Source organism: Dromaius novaehollandiae, chromosome 3 (genome assembly GCF_036370855.1).
Source record: "Dromaius novaehollandiae isolate bDroNov1 chromosome 3, bDroNov1.hap1, whole genome shotgun sequence".
NCBI lineage: Eukaryota > Metazoa > Chordata > Aves > Casuariiformes > Dromaiidae > Dromaius > Dromaius novaehollandiae.
The window spans coordinates 28,092,617-28,115,615 of NC_088100.1; the positions used below are offsets into that span (position 1 = coordinate 28,092,617).

A 22,999-nucleotide genomic window follows, 5' to 3' on the forward strand; every position below is an offset into this window, starting at 1 on the left:
TGCAAAGAGTGCAAACACAGCATATTTGAGTGCACATTTGATTCCTTTGACAACAAGTGATTTCAGGCATCAGAGCAACTTCTGAAGGTCCTATTTGTATCTGTTGTTTCATACAAAAAACATTTGTAGCTATGGTCACAAACACAAAGAGAAAAACATTTTATATTCTCTAACTGACCAATATGCAAGTTTCCAGTCCTAATTCTCAATGGCTATAGTATGAATTTATTTCATTACCCTAATACCAATTGGATTTTGATCAAAAATCCTCTGGGCGCCATGCAGCACCATAGTCAGCCATCTGAAGAAAAAGGAAGGCTAGATTGGCTTCAATATGTTAAATTCTTTTTTACTCCGGGTGGTAGCCCTTTTCAATAAAGGTTAAGGAACACTAGTATTAGCCTAAGAACTGTAACAGTCAGAGCTGTGCTGTTCTCTAGATAAAGTATTTCACATGCTAAGGCTGAGATTTCAGACTTCTTCACAAACACTGAATTTATTAAAAAAGTGTAAAAAAAAAAAGATGGAAACTGTTAAAGAGCTGTATTTTATTATGCTTACAAATATGAGCTCTGCTTTGCTGCATGTCCTATTAACTTGCAACTACTTAACAAGTAAAATACTACCCTCTCCAACAAATTCAGGTGTCAGAGAGAGTGCATAGCTTTCCTTTGATAAATCCATAATAGATAAATATCTGTACTTCTGTTATTAACTATGCATTATCATGAATATTTCTAACATTTTGCCATAGGAATGAAGGAGAAGGAGTACTAAATTAAGAATACTTGGACAGAAAATAGTTAACAGGACACTTCTTTACTATTTGAATTTTGTTCTTGAAAGCAAACTGTTTGTGTGAACCTTTTGTTCGTACAATCCCACAAACCCATCATTCACCCACTATAATCCATTAGTAGAGGACATCTGTTCCATGAGCATGGAACAACTACTGAATTTGCATGAACTTAAGCAGTTTTTTGTTAGATACCCAGTTCCCCAGAGTGGAATTCCCCAGAGTGAATTCCAACTTACGCAAGGAAAACTGACAGAGGTAATTCCTCTGCCCAGCCCTAATGTCTCACGATCAAAGGCACTGAATTACCCTATTTCTTTTTTCTAACTGGGAGAACTGGTTCACCACTGTGAGTGTTTCTAGCCTTGCCTCCAAGTCCTCTCTGCAACACAGGGTACACAAAATCTGCACACCAAAGGGCCTCAGGCTCTCAAGTTACACGGATTTCAAGGATGTGCTTTCAAATCCAAAGAGAAGAGCAGCCCAGAGGACATCCTCCAAAGGAGATCAAAAAGTGGTGCTAGATGTCTGTGGCCCATTTTTCTCCCCCCTTTTTTCTTCAGTGTAAACAGAGAAAGAGCAAGAATATCACAATAGACTAACAGGTATATACAGGGAGGAGTCTTCCCTCTGAGTCCCTCCTATTCCAAATGTTTTGAAGTCTAAACTTGACACAGCGTGCTTACTATACAAAAGTACATAATGGGCTGGATAGCTATAAATGTACAGAGAGGAGTAAAAATGTGTTCTGCTGCAGGCTAACCCTGAAACAGGAAGTCCAAAGAAGATGAACAAGAGAAAAATGAATATAAGAATTAGAAAGAGCTTTTGAAATGTTTACTTGAACCAAAACATTCCCAAATATTGAACACAAGGAGGCAATCTTTCTGCCCTATTTTCCATCTAAACCAAGCAGTTGTGTCCTGTTTGCAAAGGGCTCTGACAGCATGATGATTTGTGTTGAGGGAAGCTGAGTTACAGGAATGGAATTTGAACTTGCATGTGATCACAAGAGCAACCTCATCTCCCCTGACATTACAGTTGGACCTTGTGAGCTTCCATCTGGCCATAAATTCAAATGCTCCTACTCAGCTTTCATAAGGCCTCAGATGGAGTTGTTTCCAGTTTTGGGCAACACCCTTCAAAGAATATTGGATCAGTGGAAGAAAATCCACAGAGAAAAGCAAGAGTGACAAAGGTCTAAAAAGTCGTGACCTATTAGAAAAGACTGAAAAAGACACTTTTATTTAGTCTAAAGTTGGGAAGACTGAGGGGAGACATGACAAAAGTCTTCAGACATATAAAATGCGTCTGTAAAAAAGGTAATAAATTAACTGTTCTGGGAATAGGAAAAGAACTAATGAGTTTTAAATGAGCACAGGTGTTTTAGGTTAAAAACAGTTCATAATACAAAAGATATAAGCACTAGAATTAATTACTCAGGAAGGATGTGAAACCACCAGTGCTGGAGACATGGAAGAACAAGCTAAACATATCAATCAGGAACAGTTTTCATAGAGTTAATCTTGCCTTCAGGTACAGAGATGACCTACATGATCTCTTCAGACTCCTTTCAGCCTATTTTCTGTGGATCCATCAATGACTATAAGCCTCCTTCATCCACCAGCATCAAAGGAGCATTGTGCCTGCTTCCTATGAAGGTTACAAGGAAGCAGACAATAGCATGCCAATAAAGCTAATCTGCCAACTTTTGCACCTTGCCCTGCAAATCACATCCTGGAAGAACAACTGGCGTTTTTCCCTCCCTTCACTGTAATACATAAGCAGATAACATAACATTATATGATGGTGGACATAGTTGGAAGGCATCCTGTCACCTTACGACTATGTGCAATGATAACTGAAATAATAAACAGATGACTACATACCCAGAAGTATTCTGCTGGATACATTGGCTACAAATACAAACACTTAAAAAAAAAAAAAAAAGAAAGAAAAAAAGAAAAAGAAAGGATATGGCCTCTAACCTGATTCTGATAAGTGTTTTTTCTTGCAGATTATTAGTAACATTGTATACGAGATAAGAAATCCACTGCACCAGACACTATGTAGGTGTATGGCAAAAAGACAGCTGAGGAACTTGCAGCAAGACAAGAGAGGAGTACTGGAAGTAGATGAGTGATTCTGTTTATACATTAGTTTAAATGTTTATATTTTCTGAGGTAAGCATTCACATCCATTAACTAGAACTGAAACTTCCAAAAATTAGACTGGAATAATAATGGTAATGGTTGATATTTCGTTGTAATCATTGATCTGTACACTAGTTGATAATGACCAAACCCTGATGCTAACACCAGCTCATAGCAATCTCCTGCTGGTACTGAACAAAAACCATGGCTTGCTTTCCACACAGCAGACCTCAAATATCACAGTGGTGGCAGCCCCACAGAGAAGCCCAAACTACAGCCTTCGTTTTCTACTCTACTTGCACTGTGCCAACCTGTCACTGAGGAGGGGGCTGCTGCAGAAAGCCGGCTTCAGCCTTGCTTCACAGCTTCTGGATCTTATTGCAAGCTGCCACCTGCTCTAGGACAGCCCAAAGTTAGAGCAGGATCAGAGCATATCCTGCTCATGCAAGTAATCTTCCCGTATTCAGGAACAAGGGCTGTAGAAATTAACCCCAGGTGGAGAGTAAAAAACTTCTCTCTCACCGTTTGCAATGAATAGTCAGGAATGAGATTTCAGAACATCCCACTTAGGTGAGCTTTGCAAATGGGAAAACAGAGGTAATGTGATAATGCATATTTGAACACAAAATCATAGTTGTTTCACATGCATAAGAAGGAAAGGCATATTAATGTAGCACAGAAAAAGACCTGAAGGACCTATCCCAGTAGAGGGTACTATGCTTGGCAGAGCCAAACCGCTCTGAAATATCAGCCACGTCTGAGGCACTACGAAAGCTGAGCAACAGCACAGATAAGATGACAAGGTGAGTGGATGCTACTGGTCTCCGTAATTATGGCAGTGAAAATGGTAAAAAATAGTGAGATTGGTAACTGTAAACCTTGTGAACATAAAAACTGTTTGGGCTGGTGATCAGGAACTTTGTAGATTTGTATACATAACAGCTATAGTGTTTTATACTGAAATACAAGACAATCGAATGCTTGTTTAGCTCTCAAAAGTAATCAAAAGGAAAATGATCATGACTTTGTAAAATAAGCTATAGTTTAAAATCTAGGTTTCTTTCTGGATTTGTTTCCAGGTCAAAGCTAGGTGCTCTTAAAATTATTTGTACTCAGAATCTTGCGTGGAGAAAGGGAACTATACTGAAAAGCAGACGTTTCAGCAAATCAGGTGTTTAGCCTGATCTATCAGTAGTTTTCATATTGATATAATTATGTAGTGTTTTACTGATATCACCAACACGAGCCTTAGTGTTGGTGTAGGTGCTCAACAGAAACCTCACTTACTCCCTTTCCCCTGCGGTAACAAGGGGTATTAGTATTTGCCTTGTTAGAGTAATAACTGGAGCAACATTTAGAAGTTGTAGCACTTAGGTTACGCTGGAAAAAGCAGCCATGCTTGGCTGCACAGACATAGCCTCCTGCTCCTCTGCTCAGTAATGATGCTTTGTTCAAAGAACATCCCTAAGCTGCTCCCAAATTCCAGTTCAGATTAAGAGGGCAAAGATCTCTGTGTGGATTAGGAGCTATTTGTGCTAGGTGCATTGTGCACTGTAGCTGGACGTGTTAGGTGTATTTGAAAACTAAGCTTGAAGAAATACAATTTGATTCATGTTACAAAAGTAAATTATATAAACAACAGAACTGTATTTAGTTCTTTGCTGGAAAGAGTACCTTTGGCATATGCCCATTTTCCCCGTTCACTCAACTCTCAGATGTCCCTGCTCAGCAAGAATCCGTTTTGGGCCAAATCCTGGTATGGGCATTTGACCCACACTTAAAGATTTCAGTTGTACTGAAAATGAGTGGGGCAGAATTGGTAATACGGTAACATAGACACCCACAAACAAAAATTTACTTTCCTTTAGGCATTCTGCAACTAAGCTTGTACTTTGGTTTCTTTTATTGTAAAATGAAAGTAATCCTACCCTCAGGAAAAGAAGGAATTTGAATAATTAATACTAATAGATCATGCAGACAGTTTTGGAGGAAAGATCTTTTAAAAGTGTAGAACATTGTTAAGAATGATTTATGTTCACTTTTTCTATTTCAAACTGCCTATATATTTCTCTCATTCTTCAGTTTCTATTGACCACAACAGAAAACAATTAGAAATATTCCCATCCATCTGACACAAGACTTGGAGGAATTACAAGACTGTCAAGAGCTGATAAGAAAATTTACTGCAGATACTGCAGATATTAAATGTGAACTAAAACAACTCTCTAATTTGCTGCACCTCCTAGTCTCGTTTTAACATAAAGTTTTTTTTCTAAATTATGAAACAAATCAAACAACTACAGACAGCAAAACAATACAAGGATAGTAGATAAATACTGCTCAAATATAAAGGTATTAGTTAACCTATAGAAAAGACTGAGTAATGTGATCTATAGCATCCCTGCATGTGTAAGAGGCTTAGAAACAGCAATGTGAAGATATTTTTGTAACACAGCAAAAATTCTGTTCCAATAGTTATTCTGAGCTAACTTTCAATGTTAACCTACTGTGGTAAAATATTTACCTTGCTCCTGTTTGGTGGAATGCTATAAAATGCCTTTTCTTTTGGCATTTGGGGGAGCAGAGCATCAGAAGAATAAAATCTCGTTTGTCCAAGCTGTGGATCACTTTTGCTTTCAGAAAGAAAGCGATGCAACTTTTCGTGTTTATTGCTTTCTTGGACATCTCCGACAATTCCACCAGAAATTTTATTTAACCCAGTTTCTTTGTGCTCTCTGCCTACAAGGTGGACAGCAGAATTCCAGCTAGCTGCCTTTTCAAAACAAAGACCACTAACTTTCTGCTGGAATGTTAATTCCCTCATGTTGCCATCATCCGAAATTTTCCTCTTCCACGTACAGTGTTTTTCTGAACTTTTCTTGTCGTGTTCTTTTAACCATGTTTCTATTTCATCAGACTTGGTGAGCTTCTGATTATCACCACGAAAACTGTCCCCACAGAGAGAATCCCTGTTTGCTTCACTCAGTAAAACTTCTGCTTTAACGAGATCAGCCGAAAGGTCTGTACTCACAGGCAGAGCGTTACCATCCACTGCTGCTCTCGGTGGCAAGGGATCAGCCAGTCCCATACCCTTCGAAAGAATCTCGATGTTTTCCAAAACCTCCGCTTCATATTGGTTTCTTTCTTCATTTTCTTTAAGCTGTTCTGAATCTGGTCTCTCCTCAGTTGATTTCTTTCTCGTTTTTCTTCTAAAATATTTTCTTCCAGGGGAATGTTTAGCTGGACTTAAGGGAGCTTTGGCAGGATCTAAACACTGTTCTTCCTTCTCAGCCCTTACACATCCACAGACGTTCCCCATTTGGCTTTCAGCAACTCACAGTCACACAGTCTCATTCATTTCGGTATATTTACATACACTTAAATCCTTCTCAGAAACTTAAGAACTGCAGTTTGCAGTGTAATTTCTTCCAGACTTCACTTCCATCCTCCTCAGTACGTAGCCATTTTGCTTATGAGAAATGCACACGCAATAAATGTTGTGGCACGGTGCCCAGGCAGGGCCTGTGTCTGATTAGACACTGTGGCTTATTTCTGGCCACCTATCCTCTTAAATAAACATCATTGCTTCAGCCTTAGACTGTACTGCTGATGGCCTTTTGCGGGGATGACATAGCACTTATGAGCAATAGAAAATTCTCGCATACGTTATAACTTCCCGTTTCATTTGCAACTCAAGTAAGATAAAGTGGAAAAATATGCAGCAACCTTTGAAACTATTAGCTACACTCCAAATCCAAAAACAAGCAGTGCAGCAAACAGCAGGAAGGACTTAGTTAGCAAACCTGTTTTTCGCTTCGTACTTTTTCCTCACGTATCCAGTGATCCATAGAAAGGAAGATTAAAGTGAATGATCACAGATTGCTCTGACAGGGTGCAAGGCATCAAATCTCACTTGTATGTGGGGTTTTCAGAATTGATGCGATTTTCACTGACTCATCAGCTATAAATAACTTGCTGCTTCACTATTATCATAAAAGCGTAACAGTTTGCTCAAGTCAAGAGTGCTGTGTACTACATATGGGAACTTTGCAGCAGATTTAAAACATCTGGCAGGTAAAGGTGAAACAAAATTGTAAGAGTCAGTCTGTCTAGAGAGCTGTCCATAAAGTCATTGCAAAACAGATTATATGAATATCATATTTTCAAATTAAACTCTTCTGGAGTTAATAAAAAGTGAGTATTTTCCTCCTCCCATTGCTCTGTTCTGTAGACATCTCTGTGTGGCTCTGAATAAAATAGCCATGAGGTGTCTAATTACATCTGAAAACTGGGTAGAAATGTAGGCTATTAAAATGCAAGCAAGTTTAAACACCAACATACTATGTTTGGAAAATGTCCATGTTTTCAAGCTTCAGGTTCATTTCTGTTACCAATATGCAAAGCATATTCAAAAGTCCACACATCAGCAGGGGTAGGTGTGTATGGTTTCCTCATACTGTGAAAGAACTACCAAATAAAGTACAAAGCATTATCAAGTGTTGCCATTGAGTCTCTCCCATTTATTTTAAAAGGAACTGCAATAATAAAGGCCAGAGACTTCATGCCTAGGGGCCAGTTCCACTGAAGCATTTGACAACATTTCACTGAAGGAACCTAAAATGAATAATGCATTAAAGTGCTTTCAGTGTTCACAGCACTTCCAAGAACACAGATGCTCATTTCCGACTACTCTACAGGCACTGGAGCAGAATTTGACAGTAAGGCTTAGAAAACTTTCACCGTAACACCTATGGACTAGCAGGGGGTCACAGAATAACATGTACCAGCTGCTAGATGGCCAGCTACATATAGACACAATGCCAAGACATTTCTTTTCAGAGAGAGTGTTTATGCAATGATGACATTTTCTTCTGTGGCCTTGATTTCTATTTGCATTTTAGTGTGTTTAACATATAGGTGGGGTTGTGACATTTGCTCCATTAGCTTCCGTTAAAGACCTGTATTCTAATCAGCTTAGAGAAGTGACTTCCAGCCAGCGCCACCAGGGCCCCGAGGACTCATTTAAAAAGGACTTCTATAGGGGACTGAGCTGGGTCTTGACTTTGCCCTCCTCAGTTAATAGAAAAGCACATTCAAAAAATAAAAGTATAGCCTTTGTAAATAGCATTGTTATGTTTGTATAAACAAATTGCTTATGTGCTTGAAAATATATCTTCCTCCTCTGTTACCAGGAAAGAAGATTCAGCACCTTGCAGTGTGACTGACTGCAATTGATTTAATTTCACACAGATATAGCTTCTGGTTTAATAACAATATGTATAATAATAAATAAAATACGATGATATGTATAATAATATTGAACTGCTACATAATACACTATTAGAAAGTTTTACTTTAATGAATACCCTGATAAAGTAGATATAATGTAAAAGATTAGAAAGGACAGTGCCCATGACTTGAATGAACAACTGCAAGTTTCCATGTTATATTAACTGTGATCAAAAATATATTAAACTAAGTATGCTGCCAATTTGCCTCCTCCTCCATGAATTTCACAGGAGTTAAGAATTTGCTTAGGAATACTTCAAATTCAAATTATGCAACTCAAATACATATTTAAAATTAATGCGCACTGGCACTGAGGTTTCTAAACAATAGTTGTATTACACTAAATCACATTCCATTAAAATTCAGTTAGTACATATTTATCTTGCACTGCTTAAATCTGTTAAACAATCAGCATGACACCACCTTCTTCCAAGAGAAAGTGTCCCTAAGCATTCTCTATTATTTCAAATCTCCTACAGAACTGGTGTCACACTGACTGCTATAACAACGTCAAATCAAATCTATTTCAAGATAGGTCAGAAGAAATGAGTATGGTATTTGATGGCATGAGGAAAACCCACTGAGCAATCAGTGTTTTGTAACGTGATCAGTGATCTGGAATGTGTCTGATTCTGTGCATCCTCTTTCCTACATACCTTAATTTTCATAAGAGTACGTAACTCCTATTTTCAGAAAATCAGGTACCTCTAAAGTGGAATTAAAAAGCTGAGGCAGCCAAAATAATTAGTTCTGAAACACTGGTTATAAATCCAGTGCTCCCAACAATCCTGGCTTACAGCTGAGTATTGCATGTACGTTTCAGTTGAATACAGCTGGTATATTTTTTTTGTTATTCCTAGAATTTTACCATTTTTAAATATTAGCTAGGATTAAAGGCACTGCAAAGATATCTGTACTGATTGTTATTAATAATTGTTAGTCTCTATCTTCCTAGAAATAGGTAAGAAATAAGTAACTTTGATACTTTGTAACAACAATCCTTACCAGCTGTTCCTGAGAGAGAGGGCTATCACCTCTCAACAATTCTTTCTATTGTTCCTTGTTTCTCATGAACAAAAGAGTAACTTGAAAAGCACTCACTCATCCCCATGAACAAGAGAAAAGATCAAGGACAAAAGGAATTACAATTGAGAAATAGCTTTTAGATCAGTCCTTTTTAAAACTACGGAAAATCATATTCTGTGTTAAGGGAATAAATGAAAGTGCAAGTAACTAAAGACAAAATATTCACTTTTAGCCAACTGAATAACTGAAAAGCAAATGATAACTTTGGTCTCAGCATGTGAAAACAGACAGAGACAACAGGGTTAAATTGGAGACTTCGAAAAGGGACATGCTAAAGCAAAGAAATACGATATTCTAAAGCATCAGAAGAGACTACCACCAAATCCAAAGAGAATCACTACAATACAGTGAAAACCTAAAGTGTACTGGGATGCTAACACCACCAGGTGCTCTGTCTCAGACACTTGACTAGACCTGAATGGAAGTTTAACTTTAGTTAAAGCCAAAGATCCACATGATCAAAGTTGTTAAAAACACTACCATGTTTTGCTGTGTTCCCCCCCCCCTTTTTTTTTGCTGTGTTTAAAAAAAAAAAAAAAAAAAAAAAAAAGAAAAGAAAAAGAAAAACTCAAAGATCCAAATTCATACCCATCAATCCCAGAAAGTTCTACAGGGAGATCAGTGCAAGACTTATTAAGGGTTTACGTACCAGAAAAAGTAAAACATGAATAAAGGATTAGACCAAGACTTGTCTGCAATTTGATCTGTTTTGAAGGGTGTCTGAAAGGCTGTCTTAATCGCAAACAAAAGATTAACATCAAGACATGAAACAGCTCATGAAGATTTGTACGTTTCCTATGCATTTAACCCTAGACTTCTGTAACTAATTGAGCATGTGTGTGACTGTAAAATGCATTATGTTCTTAACATCGGACAGGTGTATTACACACTAAGGTAGCATCCTTGTAGAAAATCTGTGTATTTCTTAGTGTGCAAAATGCTGAAGTCGAGCAACCTTTGTACACTGCTTATTTATCTTGCTCATTTGTTTCAGGTAGTTAGCAAACATAACCAATCAAACTGAGCCTGGGATCTTTTATCCTGAAATAATATGATTAAAACCCTACTTGGTACCCACTTGAGGCTGTTTTTGACGCATTTCTTTCCTTTTTCTCCCCTTCGTTTCTGCAATACAGCAAAAGCAATGGAGAGTTCAGCATAAATGGTATGTGTCATTTCATGCTACTAAAACTGCATAGCAGATAACCAGCAAGCATTTTGTTACACAGCCCAAAGGTTACAGGCAGAATGACACACAGAAAAATAAACACAAGCCAAAGAGAAAGTGAAAATCAAAACCATGCAAGCTAGAGAATAAAGCAAGAAAGAAAAGCTTTCTGGCACAAACAAAAGATTATATCCAGAGCTGTTTGAGCTACACAGGCAATAACTGCTCAAAATCTGAAAGAGCTGTTCAGCTTTCAAGTCTCACTGAGGCACCCAGAAGTCACTACCCTGAACAGCAGAAGATGTGCCAGAAGACAGATTATTTTATCTGTCAAAGTGACTACAAGAAAAGTGAGGAAGGAGGAATTTGTTCCTCGTAGGTGGTTTTATGGGATTAAAGACAATCAACTGGATGAGGTGACTGCTCATAATTCCTATCCTGCTACAGATACCACACTATTCTTAGAAGTGAAGTCTAAACATGATTCTGCAATGGGCTCACACAGCTCTTGTCTCTGCTGTGATTCAGAGGAGTCTCAGGAATTCCAAGACCTCCATGCCCATTTTCCTCGCTGAGGCTGACCTATTTTGTTAAGATGCTGAAGAATTCTGGAAGAGACAATTAGGAGCTAAACTGAGGAATAAATTACAGGAAAAGTATACCCCACCAAATGCTTGGTGACAGCTCTGCCACAATGCCAATTACTGGGAATCAAAAGTCCCAAGTGGAATATAGTTTATCCTATGACCAGCTATGGTCGAGAGATTAGATAGTTGGCCACATAACTCCATCTTTAAATCTTTGAGAAGATCAGACCTTGATCTGTTCTAGCTATTTTAAATCAAAGGCAGATTAAATTTGAATCCTTGGGATCCAAGACCCACAGCTTGGACAGGGCGCAGAGGCAAGTCTCAGAGCCAGCTGCTCCTGGAAAACTAGAAAAAGGTGCCAGGGAGAAGGGCAAGTGAAGTAATCTCAATTCCACATTACCATCAAAGGAAAGAAAACAGAAAAGCAACCAGCACTGCTCTTCTATGACTATTATTATTACCGCAGATTTAACATCAAAATACCTGAAGCAGGGGAAGGTGCACAAATCCTAGAATATCCCATTATTCCTCTAACCCTTTCCAAGACATTTACTGGAACGGGCCACCCCAGCTGAGTTCTCTCCTTCTCTGGTCACCTCCTTAAGACACTATATGGCCTTCGTGAGCACCACAAGAGTGCTTTGAAATTAGCATTGCACTTCAGCCTCTAAACACCTAACTGAGGGTAGGGGTTTCAGGAGTTTCAGAAAAGGATGGATAACTATCCTCTATCCCAGCCAAGTAATCCACAAATAAATCCACCCTTCTTACCTTCTTCCCCAAAGCAGTTTAACTGTTGGTCTGCTAGATCAAATGAATGGTCTGACAGACTCCTCCGTGGAAGGCTGACAAAGAACCAGCTTAGCTTGAAGGCTTACCTGGAACCAGTAGCAAAAGTATTTGCTGGCTGACAGGAAAAATGTTAAGAGGAAGCACCTCCCCTAAGCAGACCTCAGAGAAAAAATCCATGTGTCTAGAGAGGACTGAAGGGCACTGCAACGTCTGCACAAAAAAAAGTTACAGTCTGGAGCCTTGCAGAGTAGTATTCTGTAAAAAGGCCTGAGAACAGGGAACTGGGAAAAGTTTCACAGGAATTACTGAGTTGTACGATGACAATGAAACAGAAGTGAAGAAGTCTATTGAGTCATGACTCGGATGTTCCAGAAATTTTTCAAGGCTTGAATTCAAAGGCCTTGAGTTCTGGGGGCCAGAAAGGTTTAGTTTCTTGTTTTGTTTTGTTTTTAAACCAGCTGCAAATTACCCGAAACATCTGTTAACTTAAGAAACGTCTGCAGTGGTTTGAGAAGGAATGGTCACTGATTTTCACAGAAGATATCCTACTAAAATTACAACTATTTTTTGAGACCCAAATTCTGCCTTTATTTATAGTTGCTCATCTCCAATTATATCAGTGAAAATGTATGGGTATGAAAGAAGGAATCTATTAAGATATTAATTTGGATATTTTTATATACGGTATATAATCATAGAAAATACTATAATCTGATTTAACATGTTCTACAGATACTATGAAAATAACTAACAGTAATTATTGCATTATGAAACCAAATGAAAAAAGTAACCACATATTATTAAAAGCATGTGAAAGGCATACACTGAAAGCCTGTCAAAATCCTAACAACATACATGTCTCAGGCATTATCCATACCCGAAGGACAAATTATTTTGCAACATACTCAACCCATAAACCACTGGATTCCCCATTCCACCATTTCTATATTTCATATGTAATTACTTGGGCCACAGAAGAATGTATAATTTCTGGACTTATGCAGCTGTGAAAGCCAGTGGCAAAACTCAGAACAAAATTTGCATTTATTTAATTTTGGGTACCCATTCAGGATGCCATAACAATCTCTAGACATAATTCAGATGCAAGAGAAATGTAATCTTCAAATGCACATTATCTCTTATTTTTATTCATCATGTCTTTCCCCTAAATCATTCCTCAATTCATTCCAATATTCTGAAGGGTTTTCTATTTTGAGGAAATATTATCCTCCGGATAAGTGCCATCACTCAGAGAAACAAGAGGCCACAAACAACAGCCAAAAAAGATCCCTGGCATCTTGCAAACCTCCCAGCTGGCAATGTTACTAGAATAGACATAATGACAAAGCAGAGGCAGTAACTTTACACAGATGATAGCTGTCTATACTCCCCAAAAATCTATTTTGTAAATGCTAGGAAAATTTAAGGGTTAGCTGAGATCAAGGCACCTAAGTGTACATGTCTACATGCAAGCTAGATGTCTAACAGCCCATTTTATTCAGTGGGGCAGGATTTAGTTTCCTATACATGGCATCATAAAGCTCTTTGTTATATCCTAGTATATCACACACCTGGCCTCCAGCTGCAGGTCTAGAAGCACAGACCTCTCACAGATCTCGTGTCTCATCAGTGAACTCCTCATGTATGTCCTGGATATTCCAGGGCCTCTCAAATGTCACTAGAAACCAACGTTTAGGGAACTGAATCAAGCCCTGGAGATCTAGTTAGTATAGTCAATGGATCTTGAAGGGCAATATATCTCACCCTAAAGCAGAAGAAAGTCAGTTGCCCATCTAGAGATTTGAGACACCTAAAAGTATCTGCGATAGCGACATGGGGATAGCAGATACGACACAGGACCTAAGGGAATCTCACTTCCTATTGGGTCTGCTGCTAGAGGTGAGGCAGGATATGCTGTGACCTCTCAAATAGCACTAGACATGTTTGGGCAACCGAATTCGGCACCTGCTGTGAAGTGATCCAAATTGCTCTACGAGCTTCACTGGCTGTACTGACTAGCCCGCCAGGGCTCAAATCAGTTGCCCAAACATATTTACTGACATTCAAGATGCAGTTCATCCTGCTTGATCTCAACCTCTTCCCAGACGATACTGGGGTTTCCTATACGACCTGTGCCATGTTTGTTGTATGTAAGTGGGAGTCTCATTTCTGCAATAACAACAGATGTTTATGTTTAATCAAATGGAGTAAGCCTTTAGTGTAATCTAGAGAGTGATTCAACTAACTATACAGACTAGATCTTATTGATTATAGGGAGAAATTAGACACTTAATACACATGAACAGAGCTCCACATAAACACCCAGAACCAGGTGTCTTAATCTGAATGTGAATCCCACCACAAGCTTCCCTACCTATGCAGTTACTCCAGGCAAAAACACTCCTATTAGCATGAAGATTTATCCACTTTACAAAAAGACTGCTGCTGCACTTTGATTCAGACTTTTCCTCTTATTCAAACTGTTTTAAGTGAAGATAAACTTTTAAAAAATTATGTATGAGGTGTACGCAAGCACATTCTCCTGAATTTCCTTACACATCCTGAACTTGAATCAGTCATACACAGATGTCAATCACACCAAATTACTATATACTTTCACAGAAGCAGCATGAAGGCAAATGCTAGGGTAACACAATTTGCATAAAGGGCTTTCTCTTATATCACCTTATGAATCACTTCTGCATTAAATGTAGGCACTGCAGCCATTAAAAATAAAAAAGACAGAAAATTTAAAAAAACCAGATTTCTAATTTTCCGTTATTTCATATTTACTAATGTGATTTAATAAATAGGTAGTCCACGAGCTACTATCCATTCTTAAAACCTATTTCGCACAGAGTTGGCTACCTCAGAGAGGAAAATCCTTGTCACACTAGCTCATATAAATTACTTACTTTATATAAACTTCTTTTTTCTTTCTCGCATTTTTTTTAAACAGGTAAAGCTAGTAATGCCAATTTCCATCACTTTTTATAAGCATCCAAAACTGTACTAAGTGCCCCATGACTGCTGTAACAAGAGATACCAGCAGCTTTATCCCTGAAAAAGCCTATTCCTGCGCACCTTGTAGGATCAGACTCCAAGACATAAAACATACATCAAGCTAAGGCTTTCCATGAACAACTTCTGTTAATAAATTTTTAATAATCTTTCTTTCTTAAAATGCCAGGATATTCAATCACTGACTATTCTCTGAGTCATGCACAAGTATATTTAAGCCTGGCCTTCTTTCTCCATATAAGCAAAGACTGACCCAACAGGAAGGAGCTTCAGGCCCCCTAATGGTGACCAGCCAGTGTCTTCTCCTCTGCCATGTGCAGTGGCCTTGGCAGATGTGCCAGGACCATGTCTGCCCCACTCATGTTATTTTCTGTTCCTCCTTAGGATTTGCAAAAAGGCAAACTAGACCCTAGCATCTTTTTCTTTAAGAAATAAATTGTTTTCTAAATTACAAATCCAGTGCAGTATAGTCCTAAGTGAACCATGTTTTTCTGTAAGATAATGTAATTTGCTGATCATTTATAATGCCTGCACAGCAAGGAGTCTATGGCTAACAATGCTGCAGTCACACTAAATGGGAATTATCTGTCATCTGAATTACATCACTGATAGCCACGGCCATTGTGAAGCCCTCAATTTGAGGAGCAATTTAATACCACATACTGTAAGGATGCATTATACTGTATACAATCCACCCACTGTACAACAATTACAGTGCCATCTAGTGTGACCCCATATTACTATCACTTTTATTGTACTAAAAACAAATGTCCAAGTGTTGCAGATTGCTCAAAAATGCTGAAAGCACTGCTTGCTAAAACACTCTATTGAGCACAGAAATTCAGATCCAGAATCAAAAAGATTTAAAACCTTTTTTAAATTTTAATAATCAACAAAGGTAGTCTTTACAATAAAACAAGATCTTTTTATCCAAACCCTGAAAGAAATGCAACCACCATTGTCTTTAATAATGTTCAAAAAACAAGCTGTTTTGCACTCACTCTGCAAATAGGAAATCAGATCTCAAACAACATCATCTGATCCAGTTTACATCACCATATAAAAGCCATCAAAACCTTCAAATATGCATTACAGAAGAGACATATTCCGTATTTTTGCATGGGTTATACAGAGTCTGGTTTCAGTTGACACATTCATGGTAATTAAATACAAGAATCTGATTGAAAACATATTATCAAGAGAAACTAGACTTACCTGAAAGTGCAAAATTATGGTCCATATCAACCCCAAAGTCAATTTGGGATTCCCGTCTGTTATGTCATCATTCCTAATGTTAACCAGTTTCACCTGCCATTGTGGAAAGAAAGTACATAAAAAAATTGAAATAAATATGCCAAAATTATTTACTGTACTACACAAGCATGTCTCTAAAGGAAGCATTACTCACTTCCTAAACCTACCCTCTTATTTTTCTTTTATTCTCAAAAGCAGAAAGGAATTGAATTTGGGCCATAAGTGGCCTGCCAGGAATCCCCCTCTCCCACCCACACCGAGCTGTCACTGCGTTGGCAGACATGTTCCCTTTGCCAAATACCCTTCGTCTCACTTCATGGCAAAAAGGGAAGGTTTGATAGGTGGAGGAAGGATAACACAGATATGATGATCTGTAACTGCTGTGCATAAGTCTCATGGCGATGCCAAAATTCAGGAAGCTTATCAACAACTTTGGCTTTCCCTATACTCTCCTTTACCAAAGAGAATTCAGCAACGGGAGAATCAGCCCATTAAAAACCAACAATCTGGCCTGACAAAACCAACAATTCATTATCACATTTAAATAACCAATGGCATAATAATGACAATTACTAGCACTGCTGCTATTGTACTCATCTACGACACTGTAAACACAAAAGGGTTAATAGGACTAAAACAAAGGCTGACATTTTTGCCGCTCCAAAAAACTCAAATTCAGAGCAAGTTTAACAGTTCTATTATCTTCATCAGATTGTATTCTTCCGTTTAATTTCTTTACATCCATTATTTGTCTATGTAGCCTAGCAATTAAAGATGACTCAGATGAAAGGCATTTGATGTTTACACTACTGAAGTCATATGTACATGCTTTTTAAGATATACCCTGTTATCAACACTGCACAAGCAAAGGCACGTTCTCTTCTTGGTCTGCAGACAAAATTTTAACTATTGTTAGAAAAACCCTCCCTGGAAGACAGAGGATATCCCATGGTTCACAAAAGAAAATGAAAGACAGATCCCTGTTTCCTCCCACTGCATCATAAAAGCCGTTTGCTTTTGACAAAACTCTACATGACAGAAAAATATGCTTCCTCTTTGGTTTTTCCTCTGTTTTTTGTTGGGTTTTTTTTCCCTCCAAGTTAGGCTTCAAAACTATCAATATATTGGATCACTCTGCCTTAAATCACAATAAAGCCTCTGTATTTGGAGGGCATACAGACAGCCTGAGCAAGTTACCTCCTAAATATCCCTCATAAACGAGTAAGAGGAGCACTGCACCTCCTGTACCCTGTCCTGCCCTCCCGGGAAGGACGGCAATGCCCACAAAGGTGCCTTCGCTTTCCACCCCTGCGACAACCCACAACCCTCATGCCAGGCTGCAACCTCACCCCCATGCAAATCCCGCGAGCAGCCTGCCAAGAACACCGAGGCCGGAGGGTATTTTGTAAAACAGAGTACGGCCGTTTTCAGGTGACTACAAGGCCAAAGAGTACACAGATGTGGGCTCACAAGAGGCCTCCATGATCCAAGCGGCCAAAAATCCTCAGATGGCGACGGAGCGCCGTACGATGGGACCTGCCGGTCCCACCGACCCACACACATTCACAGACATGACGATGACCTGATTCTACATGTCCTGTGATTTAATAAGCAAGGGCTGTCGCAGAAACAAGGCATGGTGCAGGGAGAGTCCCAGGACCTCGCTGCACACAAGCACCACGACGACTGTTGGCTTACGGAGCAGTCGTTTACTGGGTACCGCTTTTGTTCAACAGCTCCCTTTAAGCTCACAGGAAAAATGTCCTGTGAACTCAGGGAAGCAAGTCAAGTTCTCGGTGCACAGACATCATTCAATGACCCAAAATATAGTCTGTAATCCACTCACAACAAGAAAAGACATTTGTTTTCAAAACCAAACTAAACACCTGTGTGTTTTGCTATCTTATCTGTTTTTAATCCTTCCAGGCAGCAAACAACAACAACAAAATCAACCAACCAGAAAGCAGATTTCCGGTGCCATTTCAAATGGATGGGATGGATAGGGAAGCAGTTTCTTCTTCCACTATTTTTTTTTTATATTTTTAAATATTGCCGTTTTGCAAAGGGAGAAAACAACAATCCAATAAGCTTAAAAAAAAACAGAAGAAAAAAAAGAAAAAAGAAAAAAGGGGCAGAAAGGAATTCACTCCACAGCAGTGGAAGACCACCCAGCAGTGTGGTTTTCAAGTGCTTGGTTTAAAGGTAACTCAGGTGAAATTAAACCTGGATCTTCCACAGCCCTGGTGACTGTGCTGCCTTTCTAGGGCACCAGTTTTGGTTTCATCAGCAAGGATCAAGGCCTGAGAAGGCTTCCCCTCCAAAAAAATCATCAGAACAAGCAACCCCCACACAAAGTTCTCATTTCTTTGAATCTGCATTTCCACTAAAAATTATTTTGTCAGAAAAGTATATACTAGCTCTGAAGTTAGTGTTTGGCCAGTATTAAGAGAACCTTAATCTACTTTAAATGATTCATGAGGCTCTCCCCCATAATTTTCTGCTCTTCAGCATCTTATACTACACGGAGGGTGTTTATGTTACTGCTCAGAAAAGATATCAAAGGTAGACATGTCTACTCTTGGCTATCAGCATAGTCATTTGGGACTCGAAACACCTGGATGCAAGGGCACTAACAGAAGTTGCTGCAACTGCATTGCCCACCCTCCAGATGAAGAAGCCAGACCAAGTTCCTTCACATCCCACATCATCGTCTCAAGCACCTGTTCAACCCAGCCCTGTATTAGCAGCTGATTCACAATGTGTATAATAGACCAAGCAGCACAAATTTTTATGTTTATTAGGTGCTGACAATGCAATTTTCATTAGCATTTTTTGTTAAAATTTGCACCGTACGTACCTGGCGTTTTTTCAAATAGTCAAGTGCAATTTGGACGTTCTGGAGTCTGTGAAAACGCATCCGGCCTTTTTCTCGGGGCTAAAATTGGAAAACAGTAGCTGTGAGATCTTCCTGTCAGACAAACAAATAGTCTGATCTAAAAGATACCATGTAAATATTTAAAGCATTACTGTTTTAATGAAGCCAACGCTTTGGCAAAAAAAACTGTGCTTTAGCATTTAACTTTGTTGTTGTTGTTTTAAACTTTAGTTGAAATTTTTAAGCACAGTGGAAGGAAAGAGAGATCAATGGTCCCAAACTGCAGCTTTGATCCACGCAGGCAGGTAGCTGTATCCCTGGAGGGAACCACTTAAGCCAAGAGGGCTAAAAGGGCTCCACAAGAATCTATCTACAGCAGGCAAACTGCAGAATCCAGGGACCAATAACACATTATTACAAGTTTTATAGTATATTTGGCAAAGCAAAATATAAATAATGACATGGACATTTATGTTGTTCTGGTAAGCTCTGTGATGAAAGAGCTTGCCTCTATACGCAAATACAACTTTATGATTTACCATTGCTTATTTGTGATATGACTGCATAATCAATTTTAATATTTATTTAGAAGCATATTATAAAGATAATACCTTACTCCAAATAGAAATAATGCATCATATAGAGCCCTTGAGCATAAACTTAAACTCTTGACTCAGGTACAAGCATGAAAAAAACCTTAAAAGATAAATCATTTTTCTCAAAGCAAAATCAAACTAGCAAGAAAAAATATAAAATGAGTGGTGTGTTAATGGAAACATGGCAAAACTGCATGCAGTTAATGTAAAATCACCAAGAAGAATCACGCAGAAGAGGAATATGTTACTTAGCTGTCATGGCTCAACAATGGGAAAGCGGTTAAATTAATGTCATCATAATAATATCCAAATCCTTGTAGTCTTCTTCCTTATTTCAGATTTTTCACAAACTTTCACAGCAATAAACAGAAGCATACTAGAATTGCTAGGGATCAGCCACGAATTATTTCCTCAGACAATTGCTGTGAAACACATATATAAGCCAAAGTCTTCCTCAATTAACTTTTATTTCCCTGTGAAATATCATGTGTTTGCCGAAAAGGAAACATGGGAAAATGTAGTTGAATAAGAAGCATAAATTAAAACACAAAAATGGAATTTTAATTTCCAATATAGAACCTTAGATTTAGTTCTCTCTCTCTCTCTTCTTTTTTTTTTTTTTTTTTTTTTTGTTACACTGATAATTCAGAATCAATCTCTGCAGCCCCTGCTACAGAATAACTTCCGTGGATTGAAGGAAAGACTGCAAACCTGGAACTTTTATTTTCCAAAACAAAGAGAGTATAATATTGTCACAAGGTAAAGGTACAGGATCTCAGAGGGGAAATATTTTTTCCAATGTACAGCTAAAATGCAGCATTTTGAGGTATGTCATGCCTCAGAAAAAAGCACATCACAACGGCAGCCCAACACACCTGGAGCCAAGAACATAATTGGGCCCTGTAATACCAAGCTGCTTTAGCAAACACTAGTAATGCAAGTTCTACAAAGGCATGAAACAACTTACTTGGACTAACAACATTTCACACTTTATAAGTAGATATTTCCCTTCTGGACGGTAAAAATACAGTGAAATATAATGATAATTCAGCATTTGCTGCCAAAAAGATAAACCTGGCAAACAATTCATATGCTTACTAGCCTAAGCACTACACATAGTTGTTGCACACTTTCTACTTCGACTGTCTGCTTTGAAAAAGTAACTATTACATTTGATAAAGTCTAAGAAATAGATCTGCACAGCTAAATTACCTCATTCCAAAATATTTTTTAATATTATCTCAAATACATTATGGGTAGGGTAGACCAGTGTTTCTAATTAAGACAAATTAATTTTTTACCATTGACTTCAGCAAGGAGTCCAGCCTCTGTTTATACTACCTGTATATGTACAATATTGATTGCAAGTAAAAAATGTTGGCTTAATGGAATTATTGTATTTTCATATTTATTATAAAAACAGACTGTTCTACAATATTTTGATAATATTGCCCAATACACATTTGTGCCACAGTTTTGTACAGTATAAAGTAAACAAATAGAAATCTTAAACTTTTGCATTTTAGCTGTTTGCAAACAAGCTGAATAAAAATTTGTCCTTTCATACCTCCATTATAAACACATATTCTGGTTTATCACCATGAGTTCTTTTGACCTTTCTACTGAACTACTGCAGAACACCAAGCTAAGAATTTGCTTTTACATTAGCAGCCACCACACTTCAAACACTACGTTAGTACAGTTATGGGGGTCGGCACCTACCCCCTTATCCTCATCCTCCACATCCTCATGCTGTTCATATGCGCATGCTTCTGTTGAACTCACCAACCGTAAGGTCTTCAAAAAATCTCGCTCTCTTGGCTAATGAATATAACAGACAAGAGACAGGACAGCAAAGACACAAGACAGACCACAAATGAAAAGAAGAGCATGAAAAGAAGAACATAATGAAGAGAACAAATACCAAGCAAGGGAAGTAATGCTCACAAAGAAAGGAAAGGACACCTGAGGAGTGTGTTAGACAGTTTCAGGGACATTTTACCCTTGCTGTTTGTAAGTTATTCCCTTTAATGTGAAGGAATATTAAGCATCAAATACTTATTAAAAGAAAAACCATAAAGAAAAGAGAAGAACAGAAAAAGCTTGTGCATTACCCTGTTAAGACAGCAAGTCTCACTAACTACAAGAAAAGAAGAAAATACAACTGCATTCTCCCACAGAATTCATGCTGGAGTATTTTACCAACAGAAATACAACTTGTGCCGTCAGTATCAAGCCACAGATCGTGAGAAATATCCAAAAGAAGAAATATCCAAAGAAATTCCCAGCAGTCAACATTCAGAGAGTTAAAACACAGACTAAATGTATGTATAACAAACTGGATCACTGCATTCTGATTTGAAAGCTTACCAAGGTGTCTCCAGAAAGGACTTCTAAAAGGGAGATCAAGTTATGTCCATCCCTTAGGTCTTCGTACAGGTCATTTACATGCTTTCGAACCTGCAAAGGTAAATGCGAAAATAAGATTTAAGATCCTGATTTATACCAAAGCATTTACAGTCATATTAACACAGTTAATATTCATCCTCAGATATACCTCAATATGGCACTTGAAATTTATCCACTTTCATAACAAATTTGCAAACCTAAATTAATCATAATCACAAGCAAAATTCACAACCCTGTCAGCACTCTCACAGTTCCATCACATTTTATTTCCTCTGTTGAAAAGAAAAAGAAAAATTGTATGAAGTTAAGAGGCAATGAATGGATACAGCAACCAAAAATCAGCTCCTGACAAACTAAACACTATCTATTTTGACCTAAATAACGGTCATTTACAGATGACCCTAGCTAGACCCACAGTAGCCAGCTAGACCCAATGAACTGTGAGAAAATATATAGAACAGAATCCTGTGTTGACATATATGTTATCCTCAGCATATACGTTCACTGGATTCAGGCCAAAAGTTAATACACTTTCTGGCCTTAAACACATTGCTAACCAAAGCATGTCATCCACCAATTAACAACACAACAGTTTGTCATCTCATATTTCCCTTTAAGTAGTAAGTTTTCCCAACGTTTCACACATGGGCATGTGGACCTTACACGTTGCTCCAAAGAACTGTTGCACCGGCTCGACAGTGGAAAGCCAAGGACACGCATTCTCCATCCAGCTGTGCCAGCTGCAGATGTTAACACCCTCTATAGCTCAGCAACGTCCTCTGGCCAGGCAGATCTGCTCCTGTGGCTGCTCCCTGACAGACAGTGGGTCTTTACTACCTGACCTCACTTGACTAAAATAGGCTCAGTAGGGCTGAAAAAAAAGCCAATCCCAAGAGACTAACCTCAAGGGAGGGAGCAGAGGCGATCAGCACAGAGGCAGCTGAACACCGGCACCTTGCTGACACGCACA

General features: G+C 38.4%; 1 protein-coding gene across 17 annotated transcripts in view; it reads right to left on the reverse strand.

Annotated features, from left to right (window-relative positions):
- Positions 1–22,999, reverse strand: part of LOC112996840 (dystonin) — a 306,620-nt gene that overhangs the window by 173,873 nt on the left and 109,748 nt on the right. For 14 of the 17 annotated variants that reach the window (XM_064508599.1, XM_064508595.1, XM_064508610.1 and 11 more), the window contains 3 exons: positions 21,991–22,080; positions 19,007–19,084; positions 16,111–16,203 (listed from right to left, as the gene is read on the reverse strand). In XM_064508599.1, the coding sequence (XP_064364669.1) occupies positions 16,111–16,203; positions 19,007–19,084; positions 21,991–22,080 (261 nt within the window). Of the gene's footprint in view, positions 1–5,473; positions 6,516–16,110; positions 16,204–19,006; positions 19,085–21,342; positions 21,442–21,990; positions 22,081–22,999 lie in introns of those variants that run through there. The other 3 variants (XM_064508609.1, XM_064508601.1, XM_064508607.1) reach the window with 3 other exon arrangements.